This window comes from Chaetodon trifascialis, chromosome 4 (assembly GCF_039877785.1).
Source record: "Chaetodon trifascialis isolate fChaTrf1 chromosome 4, fChaTrf1.hap1, whole genome shotgun sequence".
NCBI lineage: Eukaryota > Metazoa > Chordata > Actinopteri > Chaetodontiformes > Chaetodontidae > Chaetodon > Chaetodon trifascialis.
In genome coordinates, this window is record NC_092059.1 from 28,902,600 (window position 1) to 28,928,504 (window position 25,905).

A 25,905-nucleotide genomic window follows, 5' to 3' on the forward strand; every position below is an offset into this window, starting at 1 on the left:
AAGTATTGATTGCCTGAATTTAAATGTAGATATTTATCTAGAGAAATACAAGAAATGGCCTTTTTTTAGCACGCCATTAGAGAAACATTTGTACACGACAAATTCATTTTCTTTGGTATTGTTATCCATTATTGAATTTGAACTAGTGTAAGGCTTCATGCTGTGGTTCCATTGTGTGTTTCAGCTAATAAGGCCCAGCTATAGTCATCTGCAGGCAAAATATTCAAGCAGAAATAAAAAGCTGTCTGCCCCTCTTCTATTTTTAGTAGAAACCTTTCTGTTTCATTTTTTTGATCTTTATTAATATGATATTTAAATGTCTGGAGCCTTGTAGTTTCAGAATTTGCTCCAAAATGTCTTCTATGTAAAAGAAATAAAACACATATACTTCTATTAGAAATAGATGTGCAGACGGCCAGTCTGAATCTGAAGGTGTCTTCCCTATATCGAGGCTCTTATGTCACTTGCCCCAAAAAACATAATTACTGTACTTACTTTTGAGGGATTCTCTTTGCCTCCTTGATCTAACGCCTGGATTTTATCACATTTGTGCGTCACTTTGAAGAAAAGTTTCTGAATACCTGCGCTAACAGGTATTTGTGCTGAGTTGAGCACTCACTGCTGCTCGTTATGCTCTCGTTATGAAGCAGCTTAATACTGCTTTGTTGGCCCATACAAGCCAGGCTTTTCACAATGAACCGTGCTTCTTTATGAAACACTCCTCTGGTAAATCATAGGGCAGTTATTTAGCCAAGCTTACACAGCAGCAATGGAAGCCCATATGAAACTATTTTTGTCCTATTTTGTCCAGGCAAACATGGCACAATGCATTTAGTAGTGTCAGAGTCATATGAGATATCATCAGTCTTTGGTGTTCTGTGTCTAAGAGCTATTTACTGACTAAGTGTTGGAACTGGCTTCCCTCGGCACACCTTGGCGTACTTTCCAACACTTTCTTGGAAACATTAGCACATTAGTGAGAGTGCTTTCAGGTAGAATAGATAGAAAACACTGGGAAGAGACAAGAAAGACAAGAGAAGAAAGGATATGATAGTCAGTGGATGATACAAAAGTTGGAATTGTTCCCAAAGTACATGATTATTCTCAGCTCAGTCAGCTTCCACCTGTTCCTTGTGTTCGTCTTTCCAGACTTTGTGAAACGTCACTAACAGGGAAATACTCAGACGTGGATGGAAATCTCCACATGACTCGCTCCATTGGGCTCGCCAGGAGTCAGGAGCCCTTGTTTTCTGATGACCTTATGGTAAGTGAGCAGACGGGTTGCCATGGCAACACACAAACATGGTACACACAGTGTAAGGGTAAAGGAGGAATCTGACAACCATAAACTGTATTTTGGAGCAGGATGAAGCAGAACTGAAAACATAACTGAGCAGCTTAACCAAGGTCAACCCAACAAGAAGCCAAATGAAGAGTGTGTGGTGCTCGCTGACAGAGTATCAACAATCTGGGTATCTGTACTCTGATCCACTCCACCCGAACAGCAGCCCCACAGACGACATGACAAGCTGTGCATTGCACTGTGTATGGGCTGCTGCATCACACACACAGACAGAGAGAGAGGGAGCAGTTAACGATGCATCAGGCTGTTAAGGGCTCCAGCGTCTGTAACAGTAAACCATGTGTAACAAGTATCTCTCACTGCCACTCACCCATAGCCAAACTCCACAGACCCTCACCAAGGGCTGCAGAACCACCTCCTGCACTAAACACTGTACGCCTCCGTTGGCTTTGTAACAACTTCCAGCTGAAATTGGCGCTGCACACAAATATCTTTTTTTTTTTGTCAGCCAGAAGAAGCTCTGTGGAAGATTCATGGTGAAACATACACAGAATGTATTTGGCTGTAACAGCTCTGCATCGTGCAGCACTTCACAGGAAAGTCGAGAGGTCTTCTTATGTCAGCTCTAATCAGACTAATGACTGTCAAACACTCAACAGAGGAGCCGCCCAGCTGGATCAGTGTTCTCTGTTTGGACCGGTTTGTCTCCAAATGGAACCAAACATGCTTTAAACTCTACTAGGAAATGAAGATAAGAAAATGTAAAGAAACAAAATAAAGGCAATTGACAACAATTGATACCATTTGAAGATTTGATGGCAAGGCAACAGACATAATGAAAACACGTTAAGCTAAAAATCGACCATTGAGTTTCCAGTACTCAAGATGTACCGTACAGTAGCATGTTCGTAAAGATCTTACTGCTTAGACTTATGAAGATAGTGGCTTTATTGGGCCTTTTAATGCATTTTTTTAATAAAATGTCTTCCAGAAGTTGTCTGTGAGCCAGGTACAGAGAATCACACGAAAGTTTTAGTTTGATGACTTTAATTCTAATCCATGGGCTTCTCTGTAGCTTATCTGATGCACTGAAGTGGAAATTAAATTGTGACCTGCCAGGTAGAGTTTGTAGGCGATAAGGCAGGAAACCATGACATTTTCCCCTGAATCCCACTCAGATCCTCTCTATCAGGGGGATGATGGACAGTTTTGAAAGCGCTTACAGAAAGCAGCAGAAGACGTTCTCTCATACTCCCACCATGTCTCCAGACTTCCTGTGCCTTTGGAGCAGGCAGGAACTGGGTTACTGTATAAATACAAACATGAAGTGCAGTCAGTGGAATTGAATTTTCCTGCCTTGTTGTCTGCAGAGGCAGAGAGGAAAGCAGATGTTGATAAATTTATTAAAACGGATATAGACACTTGCAATGTTTGCTCCTCTTAACTCCAACTAAGTAGAACGGTTCTTTGGAGAATAAGCTAGAGTAGGCCAGAGGAAGGATTTTGTTTTGTATTGGCTGGAATGTATGATCACATTTGTGGATTACATGAGAATGTCAGGTCCCTGCACAGAAAACACATAAAAGCTGTCCGTCAGGTCAGTCCGTGTGATTATTTTCAATTTGGATCATTGTTTGTTTGGCAGTTCGTTTTAAAAGGAGTTTTGTATGGCAGTGACAGATTTGCTGCACTGGGCCTGCTGTTGTCTGTGAGCCTCTTTGACCTGTGGGAAGTTCATTAACTCATTTGAGACGATAACATTGATAAGTTTAAACTGTGTCACTCTGGACTCCACAGGGAGCCAGTTTGACTTCACACACTCACATGATGGCACAGCATCAAGGGCAGTTTGGAGTTCAGTATCTCACCAAAGGATACTTCAGCATGTAGACCAGGAATCAAACCGCCGACCCTCTGATAGGTGGACAACAGCTCTACCTCTTGAGCGACTACTAGTTTTGTCTTCCATGGCTTCACAAGACCTTCTGACTTTCCCTGTCCAGGAACACCAACCTTCTGGCCAAGAACAAGTTCTGGTGCTCCCTTTTCCTACTTTCAGGACATACCAGCACCCCTGCATGGGGGTACAGCCCATGTTATTGACAGATGTTTGAACAGAGATGACATTCTCCTTAAAATGTGTTTTGCAATCGTTACCTTTATTTAATCTGGATTTGGAGCCCGACAGAATCAATTCTTTTTTCCCAAGCTATGGGGAGAGTTTATTTTCAGAGAGCCTTGCACTGATGTCAGTCAGCTGTTCGTTAAACTTTTCCTGGAGCAGAGCCAAGATTTTAATAGCAACCACCATTATTGGTGTAGTCAGAGTGCTGGTGCCAAGTTGTTGACGCCGTTGTTGTCTCTTTCCTCAGGGCTCCAGGTCTTCTCTGGATGGCTCTCGGCCAGTTGGACAAGTAGACAAACACATCTTGCTGCTGGTGCATGGAGTGGGGAATGCAGGTAAGAACTGGGCTGATAAGGCCTGATAATAATTCAACAATATTTAAATTAGCAAAAGTTGGAGTTGGAGGAGTACTCATAACATTTCCAGGGTAAAACCAAGACTTTTACAGACATCCAGTTTGTGTCAGACAGATTCATCTGCTCTTTGTGTGAGCTGTTAGCAGTAGAGACTTAATGGATCAGAGGGGAAAGCCATTAATTGATTTATAGACAAGTACCAGGCTCTTAAAATCTATTCCAAGACTAACTGGGAGTGAAGGTGCTTTAGAACAGCAGTAATATGAGCTATTTTCTTCATTCAACTCAAAACTCTGGCAGCAGCATTCTGCACAAACTGTAATTGATCTACGGACTTATGGGGAGACCTGACAGCAGTACACTTCAGGTGTTATAGCTAAGTGATATTTCAAGGACAAAGAAAAGGCCTAAAATACTGTTGTAGTTCTTAGACCAGACTGTTAGAGCTGTTATAATAATACAGTTAACGCCTGTATGAAAGTGTAGGTAATGACCAGTAACAAGAGCCTCAGTTTGTTACTGATTCAACTTGAGGATTCATACGTTGGATGATCACGATCAGCAGCTGTTTAGAGCAATCATCAGCATAACAACGAAACCTACCACCGTTTTTGGGGATGATGACCTTTAGGGACAACACACGTACAAAAAGTAGACACAGTTCACAGTACACATAGTACTTCAACCAAAATTGAATGTTCAGATTTGAATACATAACACTTTGGGAAAGCTACATAAACCTAAAAAACATCTTCAAAATATCACACCTGCCCTTTAAATCATGAAGCTCATCATCAAACAGGCACGCAAAAACCTTTGAATGATGTTGAGAAATCGCTGCAACAGAATCATAACAACATGTAGACAAGTTGTTAGTAGTACTGAAGATTTGCAAGAATATGTGGATATTGGAGGACATTGTACCTTTATCTGATAAAATATTCATTGCATTCAGATGCATTTCTGCTTTTTATCAGCAAGTTATCATATTTTCATTGGTCCACTGGTTTATTCAACTCCCTGATTCATTCCAGATCCGATGATTGTCTCCTCATTTTTCCCAACTGCATCATTGTACCTCTCATTTAAGATGCAAGGAGGACCACGATGATCCATGTGGTCCTTCAAACCATTTGTTTTTCTTTACAGCCTGCATTATAGTCCCTCAGAGCTGCTTGCATGGCAATCATAGTTTATTTAGTAATCGCTGAGGGGGAGGTTGGGGTGTTGGCAGTAATTTAAATACAATACAGCATTATGAAGATGAAATACATGTATATTTACCATAGTTATGCATGTGATTAAATTAAAAATGGACATTTCACTGTGATATTTCCATGGTGACCTTCCATCTGTGGACACTTTGTAAACAAACATTGCTGGGTCTCATCTCTGTGGCTATAGAAAAGTGAGAAAGAAGAGTGAGGCGGATCATACATACATGACAGAGCGCATCTCAATAACTCCCTAACTGCCTTCGGCTAATCGTGTTGCTTGTGGTATTATGGGATGAGGCATTTGGAGCTGGATGTCAGCCTAAATGAAGGCTTGAAGCAGCGCTCAGCATTCCTCAGTGGAACGAGCTGGTGACTGATGCTGCTCCACTGCCGTGACAGCTTGGTGATGAGGGGGTGGAAAACAGCCACAGTTGGAGACAGTTTTGCTAACATCCTCCGCTGCACTTCTGTGTGGCTCGGTCTGCTGACAGAGCAGGCATCTGTCATCTACTTCTCCACACATCCTTTGTGGAAAAAAAGGGTCCTGTAAAATAGGTGAGTGAGGGCCAGATAATAGTACAAGGTTTGTCATCTGTAAATCATATCAGTTGTGTGCTTGTGTTTTGACTCATAAAATGATAGATGGGAAATAATACTGCCCACACGGTCTTCCTCATCTGTTGGGGGCAAGAAAACCCTACAAAGGTGTGTGCATTGTATGGAGTGGACACAACTGTTTGTCTGTGTTTCTGCTGAGTGCTTGAATTATTCTCACTGTCTGCCACACGGGTCCCTCTCGACTGAGCTGAAACTGTTGAAATTTGCTTAATTTAATGCCTATAACAATTAGAATAAAGCTGGGCATCTGAAAGTTTGGGCACAGGCTTGGATCTGATCCAACCTGTGCATCAATCTAATTTGATACTATAGCTGTGGACCATCGCCCAACCAATACTGGATTTTTGACACCAAGGTCAATATCAGTGTTGGCTGAGGCTGACGAATACCAGCAGTGTTAGTCTTAGTACATCTTAGAGCAGCTCACAGTTTTCTCATAAAACAGCTGAACTATAAACAACAGTGGAGACTAGTTTTTCACGTACATTACTCATCATGAGACAAAGTGTTTTCAGTGGTGGATTAATCCACATTTGGTGCTCTAAGGAGGATTTTGGGCAGCAGGGCAGTGTATGTATGTGCAGTGATTGAGTGAAAATACATTGCAGTTTGGTGGCAGCAGTGTGGCTCAATGATGTGTTTCAAACAGTTTTTGGACAACAGTGAAACTCACAGAGGAAGAAGATACATCAGGCCTCGATACACACACATAATACTTAGATGTATTCATGGCTTGCTTGTGTCGGGTCATGGGATTTGATGCCGTAAAGAAAATGTGGAATAACTAAAACTATTTAAAAATAAATTCAGCAACAATATATTGGAAATTTTTGTTTTTTTCACATAAACGTTTTTGATCAAGATCACTAAATTAGCTATTAAAAGAATTATGGTACATACATTTTACAGTTGGAAAATACACTTTTCAGTACTCCGGACAAACTGTGTCATGGAGACAAACATATCTTTGTTACTTCTGGGCTGTATTTTCTTGTTAGTTTCCTGCTAAAATTCATGCTGATACTGATATACTGTATCTGCAACAAGCTATAATTGACTGATATATTGCCTCTAGTTATTTTCTTGTGTTATCACTTAGTGTGAATACACATGCCCATATATTTATATTTATTTTACAACATGCATTACATTATAAACATTTAGTTTACAGTTTAGTTTAGTACAAATAGACACACCATAGACAAATACATACACAGGACGGGAGTAGTTAAAGTTGTCATCATGCTGCTTACTACTATGATTATTATAGAAATTATAACACCAATAGGAATCATTTACCATGGATGTAGTTGTTTTGTGAAATAAGATTGGGTGGACCAAGTTGCCTGGACCATTAAGCCAACAACACAATTACAGCAACAGCACAAATTAAAATGCATGAGACAAGCTAATGATTAAAAAATACACTTTCAAAGTCTCTGTCCTTCCATTCTTTCATCATAGCTTGCAGAACTGAGGCTGCTCTCTGCATAGATGATAAGTCTGAAGCCATCTTCAAGCCATTGTCGGTTCCTATCTCTGTGTTCAGTCTAGTCCAATTACAAGTAGCGTCATGTCATTACCATGATAATAAGTTGTAATAAGAGCTGTTGAAGTTTTGTTAAACTATGGATAATTTATTAGCTTCATCCATGTTGCTGTACTTAATACTGTTAACATGTGGGCCTGAGTATCCCTAGTTTACAAACTTGCTGGAGCGGGCTGCTGTTCCTGCTGTGGATGTCTTGATGGCACTGTTGTATTGGGAATATTTCCCTGACAGGCTGGGATGACATCAGCAGTTTCTCATGAGCACCATTTATTTAATCCTCGACTGTTCCCTCTACTCACTGTTCTTTGAACTCACTGTCTTTGCAACATTACTGGATGCCTTTATTGAAACCCTCCTTGGAGTTTTTTTGTAGAGTATCATATTGTAGATATTAATTTAAAAGAATGTTTTATCCCTCTGAAGCATTAGTAAATCCTATAGTATACTTCCAAATATTGTACAACATTTTTCATAATTGAGCATGATAGTTCACTCCTAACCTGTAAAAATATATACTTAATTCCCAATTACAGTACTCAAATTTGTGAAGGCAAAGGTTATTGACTTAAATTGACCAGACAATGTGTATGGACTCATCCTGACCTACAGAAAAGGCCAAAAAGTGACTCATTTTTGGTTTAATGGTTGCACAAGAATAACAGCTTTGCCATCCGCTTCATTTTTCTGCTTCTGTCATCCAAAATGTATTTTAATGCAATGTCAGGGAATGTCTAAATCCTGATGATGCGCCATAATAAGATAATAGAAAATAAGGTAATCCTTTATTAATACCACAGTGGGGAAATTTGCAGTGTTACAGCAGAAAAGGGGATAGTGTAATAGCAAGAGGCATCAGAAAGAAAAACAGCAAAATATGGTATATAAGTAGACAGTATAATAAGTAAATAAGTAAAACATAAGTATCATGGCAGCAGGTAATGGTTGTGACACATTATTATTACATAGGGGATATTGATATTGCACATTTTAGTTTACACTGATATTGCACATGAGAGAATTTGTCACTGTGTGGTCTACTAGGAGAAGTGTTGATTGCAAAGTCTGACAGCAGCAGGAAAGAAAGACCTGCAGTATCTCTCCTTCACACACCACGGGCGAAGCAGCAGTCCCTGAAGGAGCTGCCCAGAGTGTCCTGCATGGGATGGAACATGTTCTCCATCGGGGATGATAGCTCAGCCATCATCCGTCTTTCTCTCACCACCTTCACTGGGTCGAGGGGGCATTCCAGGGCAGAGCTGGCCTTCGTAACCTGTTTTGCCAGAATTGATCTGGAGGCAGTTCTGCCAGCACCTCTCCACAAATCCCTGGGTCAGTTCTCTGTACTTCCTGTTATCCCCCCGTGATGAGGGCGACCATTATAGCCTTCTGAACTTTTGTGGGTGGCCTTTAGTTGAATTGTGCGTGAAGTCTACAGTGTAGAGGACAAAGAAGAAGGGAGCCAGGACTGACCCCTGTGCTGCAGACAAACATGTCAAAGTCTTGTATCCTCACGTACTGTGTATGTTTGGTGAGGTAGTGGTACTCCCCTGTGCACGCAATCTTGTCCCTCAGAATGGTATAGAAGGCACTGGAGTAATAAAAAAACATGATTCTCACAGTGGTCCCAGCCTTTTCCTGGGGAGAGGGGATCTAAGTAGGGGGTAGATGACACCATCATCTGCCCCAATGCCATGTTGATAGGTGAACTGTAGCAGGTCCATTGATGTGCTCACGGGGGGGGTGGATATAGACTAGGACAAGCCTGTTCAGTGTCCTCATCAGGTGTGATGTCAGTACCAATGGCCTGAAGCTGTTGAGGTACTTGGGGTGCTGTGTCACTTTCCTCAGCTCAACTACCCTGTTCAATTGGTCTACACAGGATTTGAAAAGGTTTGAGCTGAATCTTGTGAGAAAGGGGTGTTAGTTGAGATAGGGCAGTACACTGTGGCTACAGATGATGGTGGATGCAGCAGGCAGGCCTGGACAGGGGGAGGGCCAGATGATTGATCAAATCTATTAAGCAAAAGAAAAGGTTTTGGTCCCCACAGGCTGGGGTCAATCTGCAATAAAAGCATCACAAAGATGAGCTTGAAAACTCATTTTTTGACCTGTGAAGAAAAGCTCTTAACTCCAGATCTACTGTTGTCTTTCTCCAGAGCTTTTCAGTCGTACCGTCCTTGATTCCAAACATGTAACTTCACACCTGTGCACACCTGGCCAGTCGTTAGTGAAAAGTGAGCATGACTGAGCGTGGCTGTTGGATTGTCTGATTCGGATTTTGCCACTTGGGAAGGTTGTTAGAAGATCCAACAATCGCTTTGTTTGAAGCATATCTATCACATTAGGATGACGTCTTGTGGAAAGAAACATAAACGCAGTTTCTTCCCACAGGCTGTCACCCTGATGAACAGTTAGCCTTTCATTCAGTGTCACTAACCCTCTGACACCAAAACATCACTGTCTGGCCATTATAATCCAATAATGCAGAGTTTTTAACATGTACATTCATCACTCACTGTCACTGTCAAAATAGATACCTGCACAAAGTATATATTGTATATATTATTGTACCGTATGTATTGCTTACTGCCTTTACTGCTGTTTATTTTATATTTTTGCACTACTTAACTTATTATTCAGTCTTTTGTATGTCTTTTTTCCTATGCAAGCATCATTAAACTGGAGTCAAATTCTTTGTATGTGCACACAATAAGGCCATTTCTGGTTCTGATCTTAAATGCCATACATACCTTTAATTCACTAAAATGTAATTTTATTCATTTTTTGTTCAGGTCCAGAGATCACAGATGAGCTGGTCAAGGTGCTACGTAAACGCCTGGATGAGACCACCTTGGACATCATCACTGTCATGCTTGTCAGGAACTGCAAGCTGACACCAGCTGATGTGGAGGTAAATTGCCTATTTGTTGCCTGACTTTTTTTTTTTTTTTTGTTATAAAAGAAGTTGGTGGAAAAAGGCTTTTAGTTTCTCGAAAGACAGTGTTCTTTTTTCTTTGTATTTATTTGTGGCTGGTCATGTGTAATTGCTTATACTTAAAGAATTATGGGTTTTATTCTCACAGAGACAGAAAACATTTGTATCCTCTCACACTACTGCCAATTGCTTTAGATAAAAGCCTTGAGCAAATGTTGTCTGGTCAGTTCATCCAGCCGTCAGGATCTCCAGCCTCTGAGGTGATGACCTTCAGCCTCCCCCAGTACTGTCTTCCCTGGCTGCCCGCTGTGGCTCACTACCTCAGGCAAAACCTCCTCATCTTCCTGCATGTTCCCAAGTACACTGACAGCAACACAGCACATCACTTCAAGGTAAAATCCAGACTGACTTTTGTTAGAACATGTCACATAATGTGCATCTGAGATGTTAACGTTCTTAACTGTTTTTATAAATTCCTGGAAGAGAAAAGAACTAAAACTCTGAATATCAAACCTTTCTTTGAGGTACAGACAATGGCCAGAATGAGTTGGTTGACCTTAGAGTTAAATTCAGGTTTCTTACCACTTGGGTCTTATTTTGCACTTTGTAATGAAATAGGTGGTGCCAGAAGCTTGGTGACGTAAAGACCACTGGCAGGGCTAGTGTATAGTGTAACACAGTAACCAGCCCACTCAGTCACAGAATTTCTCTAAGCAAGCTGGCTTGTAGAGAGTAATTGATCTAGCTGACTTGCTCATTGGCAAACAGTATTTCAGAGACATACCTATGCTGTTCCCTAACTGTTTACAAACCACCTGTCTTGCAGTGTTAACTTCAGCAGACCAGGTGTATATAAATGTACGTGGTGCAACACAATTAATAGGCTATGATTGCGGTTTCTGCAGCACTCTGTTTCCACAAAGGAAAGCTCTGTCATGATGTTTTGTTTTTGGTGAAAAATGCAGATTTACATGCCAAACACCAAAAATGAGCTCAGTGGTGTGATTAGAAGAAGTAGTTTGACATTTTGGGAAACGCGCTATTCACTTTCCCACAGAGAGTTAGAAGATTGATACCACTCTAATGTCTATGTGTTAACTATGCCAGGAATGAATTGGCTTATGTTGGCATTAAAGGGGGAAACAGGGGAAACAGCTAGCCTGGCTCTGTCCCAAGTTCAAAAATAAACCACCACCTCTAAAGCTCATTAATCTCTTTTTAATTCATGCACACATAAAATGTAAAAACAACAGTGTGGTGTTACGATGCTAAGCTATGAACAAATGCTCTCATTGTCTCTAAAAATACCCACCCACCCAGCCAGTGCACCCTACGTAGGCACTGGTGTTAGATCTTCTCAGATTTTTTTAATGTAAAAGAAAGAACATTCAAATTCTAAGCTCTATCTGTTCAACAGCTGTCCAGTCACTCATCACATGGAGATTTGGGATAGCTCTCACTCACGATCCTGCAGACTGTTTTGGCGTGCCCATGTTTTACAGCAGTGAAAAAGTCTAGGTAATAAAAAACCATAGTAAACAGTCAGTCTGACTTTTCTAAGTCCTCCAACGACTTTGAATGATTTGATGACTTGAAATAAGTCATTGCTGTCTGCAAATCAAAAGTGCCTCCCTGCACTCATAGATCTCAGTTTGACATATGCAAGTGAACTACAAACAGCTCAATTTAAAGAGATTTGGATTAAAAATGAATAAATCCTATATATGGGAGGCTCCCAGCTCTGCAAAACTGCCAGAGACTAAAATCATTTTGACAAGTCTTATTGTGATGTTTGAAATAAACGCTGACTTTGTGGTTCGAGCATCCAGGGGCTGATTTGCTCTCCTGTTCTGTCTGCAGCACTACTTTCATTTGAGCAGTGACATGGCCGACGGTGATATCTACCTCTACAATAAACCTGGAGGCCAGGGGACAGGAGGCAAAGGTAATCTCTTTCTCCTATACCAGCATGCGCTCAGTGCCACCAGGCCTCAGGCCTGCTGCTTGTGTGTGTGGATGTATGTGAGAAAGTGTGTGTTTGTCAATCAATGAATTTATCAATGTTGAAAATCTAACATCCAGGGCACTGCAACCTTTGTTGTGTCAAATTCTGCTTCCTTAGTTTAAGTTTTTTCCCTCACCTTGACATGAACCCAACCTTAACCTCAAAGGGCAACCAGAGGGCAACTGTCAAGATACGCCACAATCCTATTGTCCAGAGTCAACGCGTGTCCAGAACAACTGCTGTTTCACCACATTCACTTGCTGCATCGGCACATTGCAGCTTCCATACCTGGACTAATTCTTTTGTGTGTTTGCTACGTCCCGTCCTGCGGGTGTCATTTCATGTGTGTCAAATGAGGTGACACTGTGGGTGACCCTGACACAAGCTGTTGAGAGCCCACAAGCATGTTGGACCACTTTATTTGCTGCACTGGTTGCAATGCAAACATTAATGTCTCTTTTGTCTTTCTTCATCTGTTTCATTCTTCCCCGTGCTGCACTGTTTGGCTGCCTGCTGTCTCAACATGTCTGCCAGACAAACAGTTATTCTTGTCCACCTTTTGCTTTCATAATCCCGACTTCAGCTTCCTCTGAATGGCCCCCTCTGCCCAAATTCTAATAAGGACCTGGTTTGTCAAACAAGCAAACAAACAAGCCTCGGTTATTCTTTGGTCCTTTATGGCCTATAGTGGTGGTTGCTGTTGTTGTTTTTGTTGTAATCATCTTTGTTGCGATGTGACATATCTGACCAATCATGACTGGCCATACTGCTGACAACCCCTGACAGTATCTGCAGCTTCAGTCAGTATCACCTCCTGAACAGTGCCCAGCTTTAGTTCTAGAAACTGAAAAACAGAACCAGTGACAATGGTGTTACATTTTGTTAAGTGTCTGCAGTCACAGAAGCCTAAACGTATCCATGTCTGAAACTGTTAGAAAAACAGAGGACAGGAAATGGAACTCACCAGATCACAAGAGACAGGCGTTTGAAAACACATTAATATTCAAAGCATGCTCTTATCTAACCTGGATGCATCCCCTTTCTTTTCTCTGCTCTTTATTATCATCCCTAAACCTTTTGTGGATGAATGTATTTTCTTCTTCTGTTTCATAGAATTGGTGTGAGGTAATTTCTTCTTGTTTACTACAAGCAAATAATTGATTGGAAACTTTACTGTAACCTCAGGCTGCGGCTTAGTTGTAGAGTTTTTCATTGGCTCCTCGCTGATGTTTTTAAGCTGCTGATTTGCTGGCAGTGTGATATCACAGGATATGCGGACAGTTTCTTTTCCTCTTCATAATTGTAAACACGTTTTCCTCGGCTTGTCTGGCATAACAGAAACTACTACAGTCCTCTATCTTCACTATGCTCACAGTGCTAATTTCCTTGATGAGCATCAGCGCAGTTTTTTTTCTGAGGTGGCCGTCTCTTCCTCCTTCTTCTCGCTATACACCTGCTCAAAACAACACACAAGTGCTGTTTACCTCAGCAGAGAGATTTTATGTGACGAGCAGGAGCACTGCCGGCTGCTGTTTTGGGTTAGCGATGGTCCAACATGGTCGTGCAATCTGTGTAATTTCTGTCGTGTGACATTTCCTCTCTATATATTTCCTGTACAGTCAGAAGTGATCATTGCCATTTCATATTGCATTACTTTCTCATTTGTCAATATGCTCATGTGATCTGCTGAGATTTGAGATCAGTTAAGGGGAATGCTGCAGCTGGAGTCAGCTGTGACTGAAGGCCTATCATGTTCAATGAAAATGTGGCTGTGGAAAGCTGATAAATAACAATGCCATCCTTCAGCAGCTCCCATCAAAGGGCAGCTAGTATAGATGAATTAACCCCCATCTATAATTAGTAATCATTTTCATACACACTACCTTGCATTTCCATTTTAACTCAACATTTGGTTCTTCATCACAGTGCTGCTTTTATTCAAGAGCATGTTATCCTGGGTGGGCTGTCTATTGTAGGTTTGTTCCATTAATCAAAAGCAAAGAAAACATAAAATCAGACTGTTGCTTCCTCTGAGAAATAAAAGTGGGCTTGAGGTGTGGACTTGAGTCACGTGACTTGGACTCGTCCAGTCATGAATCTGAGTTTGTCCCACCTTTGTTTAAAAGTGCTTAATAGGAATAATGTTTTTATGGCAAACAGCTATTTGCCATGTGATCACTGCTTGAAAGTGCAAGAGCACGGGTGCCCAGTAAACGTTTCCTTAATTAATGAATTGATTGAAGCAACAACAGCTCCCATAATAATGTTCCATTGAATAATGTTCTCCAAATGAACAAATAAAGCTGTCATTTCAACACGTTTGTATGCATCTTATAACTTGCATTGTTGGGACGCTGTATAAAATGTAAATAAAAACAGAATGCAATCATTTACAAATGAACTGGGTTAACTGCCAACAAATTTAAGAAGTGCTCCTGAGTAATCTCCTTTTTACAATCATGTGTTCACACAGTGGTGAACCTCGCTCCATCCTCACTTATGAAAGACTATCAACCTGTCTGCCTGTGGAATGGTCCAAATGTTCCCAGTCTTTAGTTGCTCCTGTCTCAACGTGTTGCGGCATCACATTCAGAATCAGCAGATATTTCCAAAAATCAATGAAGCTGATGAGGTCAAACGTTAAATATATTGTCTTTGTGCTGTTTTCAATGGAGTATGTGTCACAAAGGATTAGCAAATGAACACATTCTGTTTTATTTCTAAAATACAGAGCTGTTCTTAGCTGCAGTGTACAGGGTGGATTCTCATCTTTAGTTTCTCTTTAAAATGACCTCTCTGAGCCTGTCACATCGTAAACATCGACACTGACATGAAGAGCTTGTTCCTTGCTCTTGTACTCATTCCACTTGCTGTCTAACAACTTTTTAATTGCTGTGCAGAGACGCTCTGACTCCATCTCATTAGTTTTAGCAGCTGCGGAACAAGGTGCTTCAGTTATATGATGTTACCTGATGCCTGCTCTGTGTGTGAAATACCTCAGTGTCACGCAGGTCAAACAGTGTTTTGGTACGCAGACTCTCACCTGTGTTTCCTGTCAGCTAATTAATGAGATGTTTTCTAATGACTCCACTGCACAGTACAGATAAATACTTCTGCTGAAGCCCATCTGACATATTAGATTTATAAAAATATTCTATTAAATATGATATATTCTTTTAAAGATCAATATAATCACAGACCATGGTGTTTTCATCTCTGCTCTAACTGGTATGGATGAACTGCTTCAACAAGATGAAAGCACTGAATGGAGATCTGCTTAGAGAGACACAGCAGTATGGTACTTACAGTGTAGTAGTGGTAGGGTTACACTACATATGATTTGTAACTCTGTCTTTATTGCAGCATAGCTTCAAGTGTGATAAAATCACAGTTCATCATCTCTTCAGTTAAAAATCATGTTGATTTTGATTTTTATGTTTATGGCAAATATTTTTTTTTTGAAGGGAAGACAAGAATGTCTTTGGGATCAATCAGAAATGCTCCTTTATTCTCTCAGCCTCTGAATGGGCATGTTGGTGTCCATATTTGATTGACGGCTGAGAGAGACAATGTGAAAACACATTCACTGCTAACTGTAGCTGACGAGCTAAAGACATTCAGCATTTTGTTAGCAGCAGCGTTGAAATTAACAACTGCCATTATGCGTCTAAGCTTACTGCTGCTGATATATGCAGTTAAATTTTGATGCTGCAGCCGATGAGCTAATGAGCAGTCTAGCCTGGAAACTGACATTAGCATGTTTGTTGGTTAGCTCATTCAGCAAGTCAAAGTGTTGTACAGCCCGTTGCCCACGCTTGTCACTAATGATGGTTGTTGCTCCGGTCTGTGGGATTTGTGGTGTTGTATCTCAGGCTGTTAGTCACTGGCTGTCTAGCCAATCACAGAAAGAGAATGTTGCTTTGTTAAAGACATTTTTACAAATTGAAGTGGAATGACAGTGCTCACATCAGTATACGGTGAACTAGTCCAGGGTTGCTGTACCCATTCCTTCAGCCCATAGTGGCTGTGAAGGGATTGCTCTCTGGCACAGTTGCACTGTGAGAGATTGTCAAAGACACCACCTGTCCTCATTCCATAAAAAATACTGTGAGGCTTCAGCAGTCTGAGATAACCAAATCAAGTTCCTGTGCTTTTGGTAGTCTCTAGTAGTCCAGTACAATAAGCTCAGGCTACAGTCAGTTTTCAGCCCTGGGTGAACTTAACTGCTGGAGGGTTTTTTGAGCTATTCCGCTATTCCAGCTGCACAGACAATTAGCTTTAAACTAGCTAGTAATCTACACTAGGAGTGTGTTCGGATGTGGGATGTATCTGTATGTGTCATAGCTTCAAACTTCTCGGAACTCCAGTTCTTCCTTCCATTCTCCTTCAGACCCATCTCATTGTTTGGTTGTATTTGTATGATCATGAATTGAACTCATAAACGCTGATATTAAGAAGGATTATGCTGTCATTGAAAATGCAACACTGGAGCCCCATGGTAGCTTTGGTTGACCTTAAGAATGCATTTTTGCATGAAATGTTGACTGTGGATTTTGTCCCTCTGAAATCCAAACTTATCCCTTGACACAGCTACATGTAGAATGAGCTTCAGTGGTGCAATCATAAGAGGCACTGTTGCAGACTAAATCTACACTGAATGCAAAGCCATTTTCACCTGGATTGTTGCTTCAAAATTTCTCCATCCACTCTCCTTACTTGGCTTTTGCATTCTTTGGTCAAAAAGGATGGGGGTGCTATAGAAAGGTCATCGGTCTGTCACACCTATGGGCAATTGGTGGAAGTGGGACAAAACTGCAGCACATGGAAGAATACATAGAAAAATCCAAACAGACTCCACACACAGAGGTCCTAACCTGTGACCTCGCTCTGGGGCAACAGCGCCTTTTAACTGCCACGCATGCTTGGAGTTTACTGGTGTTGAATTGGACTGGATTTAATATTGGTACATCTCTAATGCTGTTTTCTGGGTGTGTCTAATGTTGACACAGGTACCATGTCGGAGCTGGTTCAGCAACTCTTCCCACCTTCTCAGTTTAAAGGTACCACATGTCTTCCTCTGTGCCCTTCACAGCCCTCCACACCCATCGTGTTGATGAAGCCCATGCTGCTGCTGGCCCCATGTGCTCTGCTCTTGTCCTTTTTTCTTCATGGCCTTTCTTTGCAGTGCTGTACCTTCTTTAGCTAAGGCTTCCCTCAGCATACATTTTTGCTAAAAACTGTATTTGTCTTTGAGTTGCCTGTAGTTTTGGCATGGACCTCCAAGGTGCATGAAGTGTGGTGTTTCTGGTGTTTGAGCCAGTGTTTCCTTGCTATTACTGTAAATTTGTCCTGGACTGGCTTTTGTCACACTGATTGCTGCTTCAGAGACCCCAACACAACCACAATACTGTACATATTTTAAATATGCTGAAAATAGAATTCCCCACTCTTAAGTATTTCAATATCAACTCATATTTTGAGCCGACTATGTATACTCTTTCAATATTTAGGGCTCTGTTTTCGTGGAAGCATTAATGACTACCTGAATAGCTGAAGCAGGTCTCTAACCATTCATTATTTTCCTGAAATTGAAACACTCTTCTCTATCTATGTGTAATTTTGGTGCCCAGTGCAGAGTACTTTTTGTACAGGTCGGGGAGAGGAACAAACAGCTGGGAAGTTCTTTCAATGAGGCAGAGCATTTTTGGTGGACATTGGGTCTTAGACATTGCGCTGACAACAGATGTCTCAAAACCTCGACTGTCCCTGGTGCAGTGTCACTGTGGTGCCATAAATAGCATACTTAGAGCAAATGCACACCAGTGTCAGAATAATGCTAAAAATGCAAATAAGCTATTAAACACCTTCCAGCCAGGAGATGTGTTTAAATCAGCATCAAAATTGACATTAGAGCAGGACCAGCACTCAATCTGTCTGCATTTATCTGTAAATGATTCTGACAGTGTCTGTTCTCCACAGCTGATTTATTCTGTATGAAAAGCTTTTCCTTCAGTTCATACATCCCTGCAGCCATCTGAAGGCAGCTAGATACACATGTTGATAAATCTGTAGCCTCTCATTAGAGAAGTGCTGTGCCACAGCTCAGTGCCATCAGACACGTCTGTCCACTGTTTACCTTCATTAAATCACATGCAAGTGACACCAGGCTGCTACAGAATAATCGCATACACTTCCACACACATCACACTGGTCTGTTCTAACTCAATATTCTGCCTTTTTATGCGGGAGATGTCGGCTTTCTGGAGCTCATTAATACTGCACACCACTGCCTTTTTTATTTGCAGTTTTTCAGCATTTGAAATGCCTAACAGTGCATAAATTGCTGTCACATTTTACCATATGATATAACCCTTTACAGTGTGAAATAGCATCTGATTGATGTAATCATATAAACAGCCTCACCAAACAATTTTTTATTATTTGTTTCTCTCTCTCTCACTTTGAACTGCTGAACCAAAATAGCAGGTGTGCCTGGAGTCTATGAGCCCATGAACTGCTTTACACCTGAAAGGACCCTAAGGCCGGTTGAATAAACCTAAGGTCTAAATATATTACTATTGGAAGTGATGTCCGGCAAACCTAATTGATTGCTGCTACTTTTACACTCTTTTGTTTTCAATGCAGCAGTTTATGATTTCTAAAATACAGTTGTTTGAATTATCAACCTGTTATGAAAATGTCACCCTGTGTACATATGTGTATAGGAATGGGCCAGAATAACCTCAGAGTGACAGACTAATTGTCCATGTGCTGGGAAATGTGGGCCTTGAGTCACATATTGTGTTCCATGACTTGTAGTCTGCCCATTAAGGTTGTGCTGTAGCAATCATCAGCCTCATTTCCCAGGTTGACACTGTCAGCCATCATGAGCAACCTGTTACTAAGGCAACGTGGGATGGATGAAGGGTGCTCAGCGGTACTCACTCAAAATCGCGAGTTCCCATTGTAAGAAGTCACTGTGCTTGTGGAGCCAAGTTAATTTCTGTAATTCAAATTTAGTCAACTTAAACACATACATCTGAGCCCTGACTGGCCACAATGCTCTGTACCCCTGACCCAATGTACCTTTGAACTGCCCTCAGATCCTGCTTGCACCCAAGCAAAGGGTAGAAATTTGTCAGCCTTAGCCAGCTTCATATCTACATTGTATCCACTTAGACTAACCTACCGTGGCTGGCCCCATTGGCAGATTCATCTGGACGCCATGGTCCACTCAGTACTCCAGCCACCGTCCCTGCTGATCTGACTTCACTAGTTTTACAATAAGCAACTAATCAGGCACCCCTCTGGCATCAGAAGAGGGGACGTAGCATACCTTAAAACAGCCTGAGCCTGTCCTCTTGATTGACTCGGCTTTATCTAACCCATCTTTGATGTTTTCCCCATGATCCATTTCATTTGAGGCTTTACTCTTGATGTGCGGTGCCACTCTTTCACAGCAAAATGCACATATGGCTCAATCTCCTCTGCGATGAACCCAAGCTCATCCAGCTGGATTTGCTGTCCATGTTGTGTGGAGCTTGGTTCGATGTGGTTTTCAGGTGGTTACTAGTGACAGCACCTGCACTGTTGTACAGCACACAAGGAGCACTCAGCATGAACTTTGCATTGCTTTTTTATAGACAGAGGTTCGACATATCATGTCAGCATTATTCATCATGCTCATTTAGTCTGTTTTATCACTAATTTGATTGAGCAACTTCATTATGGGACCACACCACACAAATGAATTATTTAACAGAGCAGTGACATACATCACGTTGTAGTTCAGTATTTGCTTCCTCATGCCACTGAAAATGGCTTTGCATGCCCACACTGGCCATGGGTCATTGTTGCATTTAGTGATCTGAAACTGTATGTACAGCATTTCTTAGAGAATCTTGATTGTACTATGAAAGTCATTTGAAGTTTGTGTGTTTTCAGTTCAGTTCCTTTTGATGACCGCACTTAAAAGTGATTTGTGTGGCTTTTTGTACTAGTTCAGCTGTGTTATTGGGAGATTTCCAGTTCAAATACATTCACTCAGAAGCTTCCTTTGATGTCCAGTGTAATAGGACAGCTTCCCTCTCATTGTGGGTGGATAGCGATGTGGTCTTCTGGTGACATGTACTGTATGTGATATGATTAAGCTAGTATCAAAACTGATATGTTTCCTTTGTGGCCACATGTTTTGCTGTAAACTGATTTGTATTTATGTGTCTGTGTCTCTTGTCTCTACTACTGAGAGCAGCACCTCGCTCTATGCATAGTACTGCTTACACAATAATAGCCCGTGTCAAAGCTTGATCATCCTGTAATCACACTGTCTCACACAGTTGTAGAGCCATGATACTTGTGTTTGATTTGACTAATTTAAAATCTGATACTATGACAACAAGTGTAAGGTGACAGACACCATGGCATTTAAAGCTAAATATTGTATTTCCCAGATATACAAATGAATATCTGCCTAATGAGTCCAAGGCTATAGAAAAATTGCTTCTTTGTCGCTTATGTTGTTATGATTGTGAGGGAAAGCAAATAATTCGTCTCTGCAGTCGCTTTTTAAGACTCTGTGCACGTTTGTTGGTGATTTTAATGTATTCCCCTGATCTTTCAGGTATTGCCTGCATCGCCCTGTCATTTGTGGATACACATGGTCGCCCCCTTCAGGTTCCAGCTCAGGACTGTGCCGGACTGCCGAGATCAGATAACTGCACCATCCCCCTTCATCCAGACAATTTTGATGAGCTGACCACTGTGGGGAAAGTGTACTCCATCAACGTCAGTGCAGGTAAACACAACACTGAGCTGTAGCCAAACTTAATTTGGTCTGCTTTGGGATATGGCTGGTGCTGGTTCTGGGGTTGTGGTTTGGGTTAGATAGAAGGTACGGTTAAGGGTTTGGGTTAGATGAAGAGTTTGTCACACACGGGAAGTGACAAAACAAAGGTTAGGGATATCAGAGGTACATGAAGTGCAAAACAGTTCTGAAAAGCAGGAAGCAAGAGCTCCATCCAGAGAAAAACTGACTTTCAGAACCAGTCTGTCCTTCTGTGGTATGAAGCTGAATACACTGGCCAAGTTTGGTAAACGTGAACATGCCCAGTTTAACTGATGGCATGAGGGCCATGACTTAATGTGGCTTTGAAGCAGTAATGTTATAAAACATAAGATTAAGCAAAACTGAAGGTTAAAAAATGTTTCAAATAATTCTTCTTTTGTCTGCATTTGTTTTCATTGACTTGTCACATTTCTGCACAAGAGAGCAATTACCATTACTAATGTTAAGGTAAGATAAGGCATGGCGAAAAAGTACAGAAACAGCTGAATAGTATAGTCTATAAAAATATTCAATACAGTACAAGCATGAAAATGAAAAATACAGCTTTGTATTTAATAAGAAATAAATAAGACTGGAATGGGATTATTGCATACATGAAGTGATGATGTAAAATATATAAAGAAACAGCAACAGCACTTGAGATGATCACTTATAGTCTGTGATCAGAGTATATCTTTCCACTGTGTTTGGCTGCATTATTTGAGAGCTGACAGTGTAGAGAGGCAGCAAACGTGGAGAGAGAGGGGCATGACATGCAGCAAAGGTCCACAGCTGGAATCCAGTTGTGGATATTGCGGTCACCGTAGCCGTCATGCCATCTGGGCACCACAGAATGTAGCTGGTTTTAATCAAAATGTTGCAGCATTTAATCAGAAATCACAGAAATTGCTAACACAAGCAACAAATAGTACAAAACAATGCTGGCTCAGGGGGATAGGGGTAAAAATGAAATGGTTTAGGGATGAGTAAGGAAAATATATATGTGTAGAATGTTTGCTGGTACGCTGTGCAGATGAACTGGATCTAGATGCTGACAGATGATCACAGGTCTTTGCAGGCATCAGCTTTTAAGAAGGGTCATCATTATCTAAGTTCTGCCCGCATTGTAATAAAAACTCAACATACAAATTAGGGAGGCAGACGTGCAGACGTGAAAGACTTGTCAACAAACATGGTGTATGTGAGGTCAAGGAAAGAGACGCAGGATACTATCAAGGGATCATCAGGATACACTACAGGACAGAAGGAGGAAGCTGGAGGCCTCAGTAATGCTAAGCTAACTGGGCTAATGTTGCTAATACTGTAAAAGGGTAATCAGATCAAACCCTCATTGGTCATGTGACTCTGCTGCTGAATGGGCTCTACTCATCATCCTTTGAAGAGGAAGAACTATAACTCTCTGGTCTATAACTTTTTGATGAGCAGTTTGAGATAGCAGTATTACTGTCGGAAGAGGCAGAGTTTGGCCTTTTAACAGTTTTGATTTTCAATCAAAAGTGGCCACACTGTACAAATGTCGTTTATACCCACCTGAGATCAGATCACAGTGTGAGTCAGACCACTTCCAGATGTGGTCTGGGTGATCTGATTCTGGTTGGTAAGTGCTGCGTGTGCATCTCTGCTGCATGAATATGTGTTTTTCCTTATCCAGATACAGATCATATTAGTACTAGGTGGCAATGAGGTCTGAAATGGTTCAAGCTCAAGCTGAGATAGTGCCATCTTCAGTTATTTTCACAGACTTAGACTTTTCATAGACAAAGCTCCTACAAATCCACAGAAGACTGGGCTGAGTACTACTAATCAAGACACGTCAGATTGGTTTGTGAAGTTAAACTTTGGAATTCCAAACTCCTTTTGTAACAGACTGAGGTCTGTTTGGTTTTCACATTGTTCTTTATCATTTTGAGAATCATATCAGCATTGGATTTGATTATGTTACAAGGTTACAGCAAGTGGCGAGTCATTTTATTGTATAGACTGCACTAATGTGCAAGTGGATTAATTACAGTCATAAGTGTCAAGATACTTCATGGGTCATAGTCCAGCTATTTAATTTAAGGTCTAAACATTAAATGCCTCCAAAGTAGAAAACATAAATCTTGATTAATGAACACAGATGTGTAATGTGAAGAGATTTTTGTTCCTGGAGGCTAAATTTGTCAATGTGACTCTGCATCATAGGGCCATAAATCCAAATTAAATCTTAGTTTTGGGGACTTATTAATATGATTGTGTTTATAAAGCATTAATCATACTCTGTTGGTGTTGCAATAGGAGAAGAAAAGACGGATAAGACGCTAACAGCTGTTGTTGGGCATTAAAGATGGAGACATTTTCAAATTGTGGGTTTAATTCATTAAAACTTCACAGCACAGTGACATCATAATACACAATTCATCACCTGTGCACTTGCATATAGTTTGAAAACATGTTAACACAAAGGTTACCCTCACTAGTAACAGTGTGCATGATGTGGAATTTTGATGAAACACTGTGGTTGCTGGTGGGATCAAAGTGAGCAAAGGACAGAAGGCAGGAAGGCAGAAGTTTGTATTGATACCAGATCACTGAAACAACAGTCACTCATGAGTTATGCCACTTTGTTGTGAACATGAATTTTTCCATCATCCCTGTGAAGATGAACACTATTATCAGCTTGTATGAGTGAAGAGGAGGAGGTCTGTGTGAGTGATGAGCTGATAAGGCACAGCCTGTCATGTGGATAGTCACTGACTTGTGCTTTGTGAAGTGTTTACTGTCCAGTATGGACGTGTGCAGTGTTTTTAAGCATCAGTATGTCACAGTCCAGATAATCGTGATCCCTCTGAATCAAGTGACACCGCTGTGGAGATGAGTAATGGCTCAATCTCAACTCAATCTCAACGCTGTTGTTAGTTCTGCTGACCCAATGTTAAGACCACATTTCCCATAAATCCTGCTGTTTCCTTGAGCACATTTAATGTTCTTGTCACGAATTGTAACCCTTAAACCTACTGTATGTACTAACCTGTTGTTATCTATTTTAAAATGACTAAAACATTATCATGCACCAAGTCAACAGGATTTTCCTCTTTCATGCAGAGTAAAATCCTGTTGCACCTGTCCACTTTTTCAGTTTCAGTTGTTTTGTTGTTGCTATTATTCAAAGGTCTTAATAAGCTGTAGTTCACATACAGACAGGTGTAAGAGGGTATATTTCTATAACAACCCCTTTAATGTTTCAGTCAAGTGCACGACCTAGTGCACAGCATGCATTAACTACTAGTCATTAGATTTCTATGCGAGTTCAGAAGTAATATGAGAATTTCAAAGAAAATGACAACTCCTTCATAAGGTTTTCAGAGTGCACATTTGAAATAAAAGAGCAAGAATTGTGTAGAGAAATAAATATCTACACTATCAAAGTGATAGTGATAGTGAGTGTGGGATCTGCATCAGCATGTTGCTCAGCGTCGTCAGTCCCATATCCAGTAAGTGAATTAGGTCAGTATCAGCACTCAATACCTATATTGGATCCCATATATGTTAATATATTGCCTAATGTTCTGCGTCAAAGTTAAAACAGACCAGTCACAGTTGTGTGTGCTTGTCCTCTAACAGAGCCACAGCTGTATGTGCGGTTTGACATCTGGGAGCAAGGCAACGTCAGCCCCTTACAGCTGAGTGATAAGCTGCAGGGGGCGCTGCGCCACGCACTGTGTGATGTCGTCATGGAGCTGAGAATCTTGCCGAATCCTCTTTGTCTGGGAGTGTCCTGCCCAGCAACAAAAGCTCAGAGAGAAGAAGCTAAAGGTGAGCTCACCCACAAGGTTATTTGTTTAACAGCAGGGGAAGGACAACATATGACATCATGCGATCCAATGAAAGCAACACCCAACGATGTAACGTCATCCAGTACAGCAACACACTCATGAATCAACTTCTATCTGACACAGGATCAAGAACAAATATCAGCTATTCAAAGATATTTTTAACTGAAACTCTATGCATGGTATAAATCTGCTCATTGTGGCTCACAGTATGATGAGAGTAGTTTGAGCTCACTTGTATGTTTTATAGATGGAAGTAAATCAAGTTTTTGTGAATTTTTGAGATTAACCTTAAATCATTTTGTCAGGGATTATTTTCCCCTGACAAAACTTCCAACTTATGTTCATTTAGTTCAATGCACATATGTCCTTAAATTGATATTTTTAACTCTTAGGTTAGATGCACTGCTGCTGTAAATCCAGCTGAGCATTTTATTTGTCACAGTACTAAACACTGGTCTTTTGTCCTGTTTGTTTTCTAGTGAGCAGTGCTTTCAAGTCAACAAGTTTCCCATTTGGGACAATAAAGTTAAACTGATATGTGACGTGTTTGTGGCTGTCATGGTTCAGCAATCTAAAAGGGGAAAACTGTACATCTCACATGTTATCTGACCATTTTTGTTTATACAGCTTGTCCATTTATACAAATGTATCAATCCAAACTAGAGTTCTGTACAGGGCTAAAACTAAGACCTTAACCTGGCGTGGACCTGCATTGGTTAAGGACCCGCCTGGACTCATCCTGACTGGTACTGCCAAATCTGAGACCTGAAGCCAGTGCTAGACCCCGAGCTACTGCATATTTTTGCTTGATTTCATTGATTACTAAGATTGGTGTTGCTTGCCAGTCCAATTAAACACATTTGCTACTCTCTGTCTCTCATTGTCTCTCCCCACTGGGCCTTCCATGTCTATATGCAACACATGGACACAGACCTTTGGCATAGTTGAAAGAAAGAGAGACATGTCTTACAATTAAATAAAAAGCAAAAAACAAAAAAACAATCCCAAAGCTTAACACAACAGAATGACCTGAGACCTGTGAGGACCTGCCAGGTTGAGTAGCGGAACTTGATTGGTCATACTCAAAACGAGTCAGAGAGACATACATCATTCCACTGGAATGTAAATGCCTGT

The 25,905-nt window shown here is 41.0% G+C and overlaps 1 protein-coding gene across 5 annotated transcripts in view; it reads left to right on the forward strand.

Annotated features, from left to right (window-relative positions):
- The window catches only part of szt2 (SZT2 subunit of KICSTOR complex), a 114,599-nt gene that overhangs the window by 43,674 nt on the left and 45,020 nt on the right, over positions 1-25,905 (forward strand). For all 5 annotated transcript variants that reach the window (XM_070960564.1, XM_070960569.1, XM_070960565.1 and 2 more), the window contains 7 exons: positions 1,150-1,264; positions 3,676-3,763; positions 9,964-10,082; positions 10,334-10,498; positions 11,967-12,051; positions 20,732-20,905; positions 24,560-24,751. In XM_070960564.1, coding sequence (XP_070816665.1) covers positions 1,150-1,264; positions 3,676-3,763; positions 9,964-10,082; positions 10,334-10,498; positions 11,967-12,051; positions 20,732-20,905; positions 24,560-24,751 — 938 coding nt within the window. The remainder of the gene's footprint in view (positions 1-1,149; positions 1,265-3,675; positions 3,764-9,963; positions 10,083-10,333; positions 10,499-11,966; positions 12,052-20,731; positions 20,906-24,559; positions 24,752-25,905) is intronic.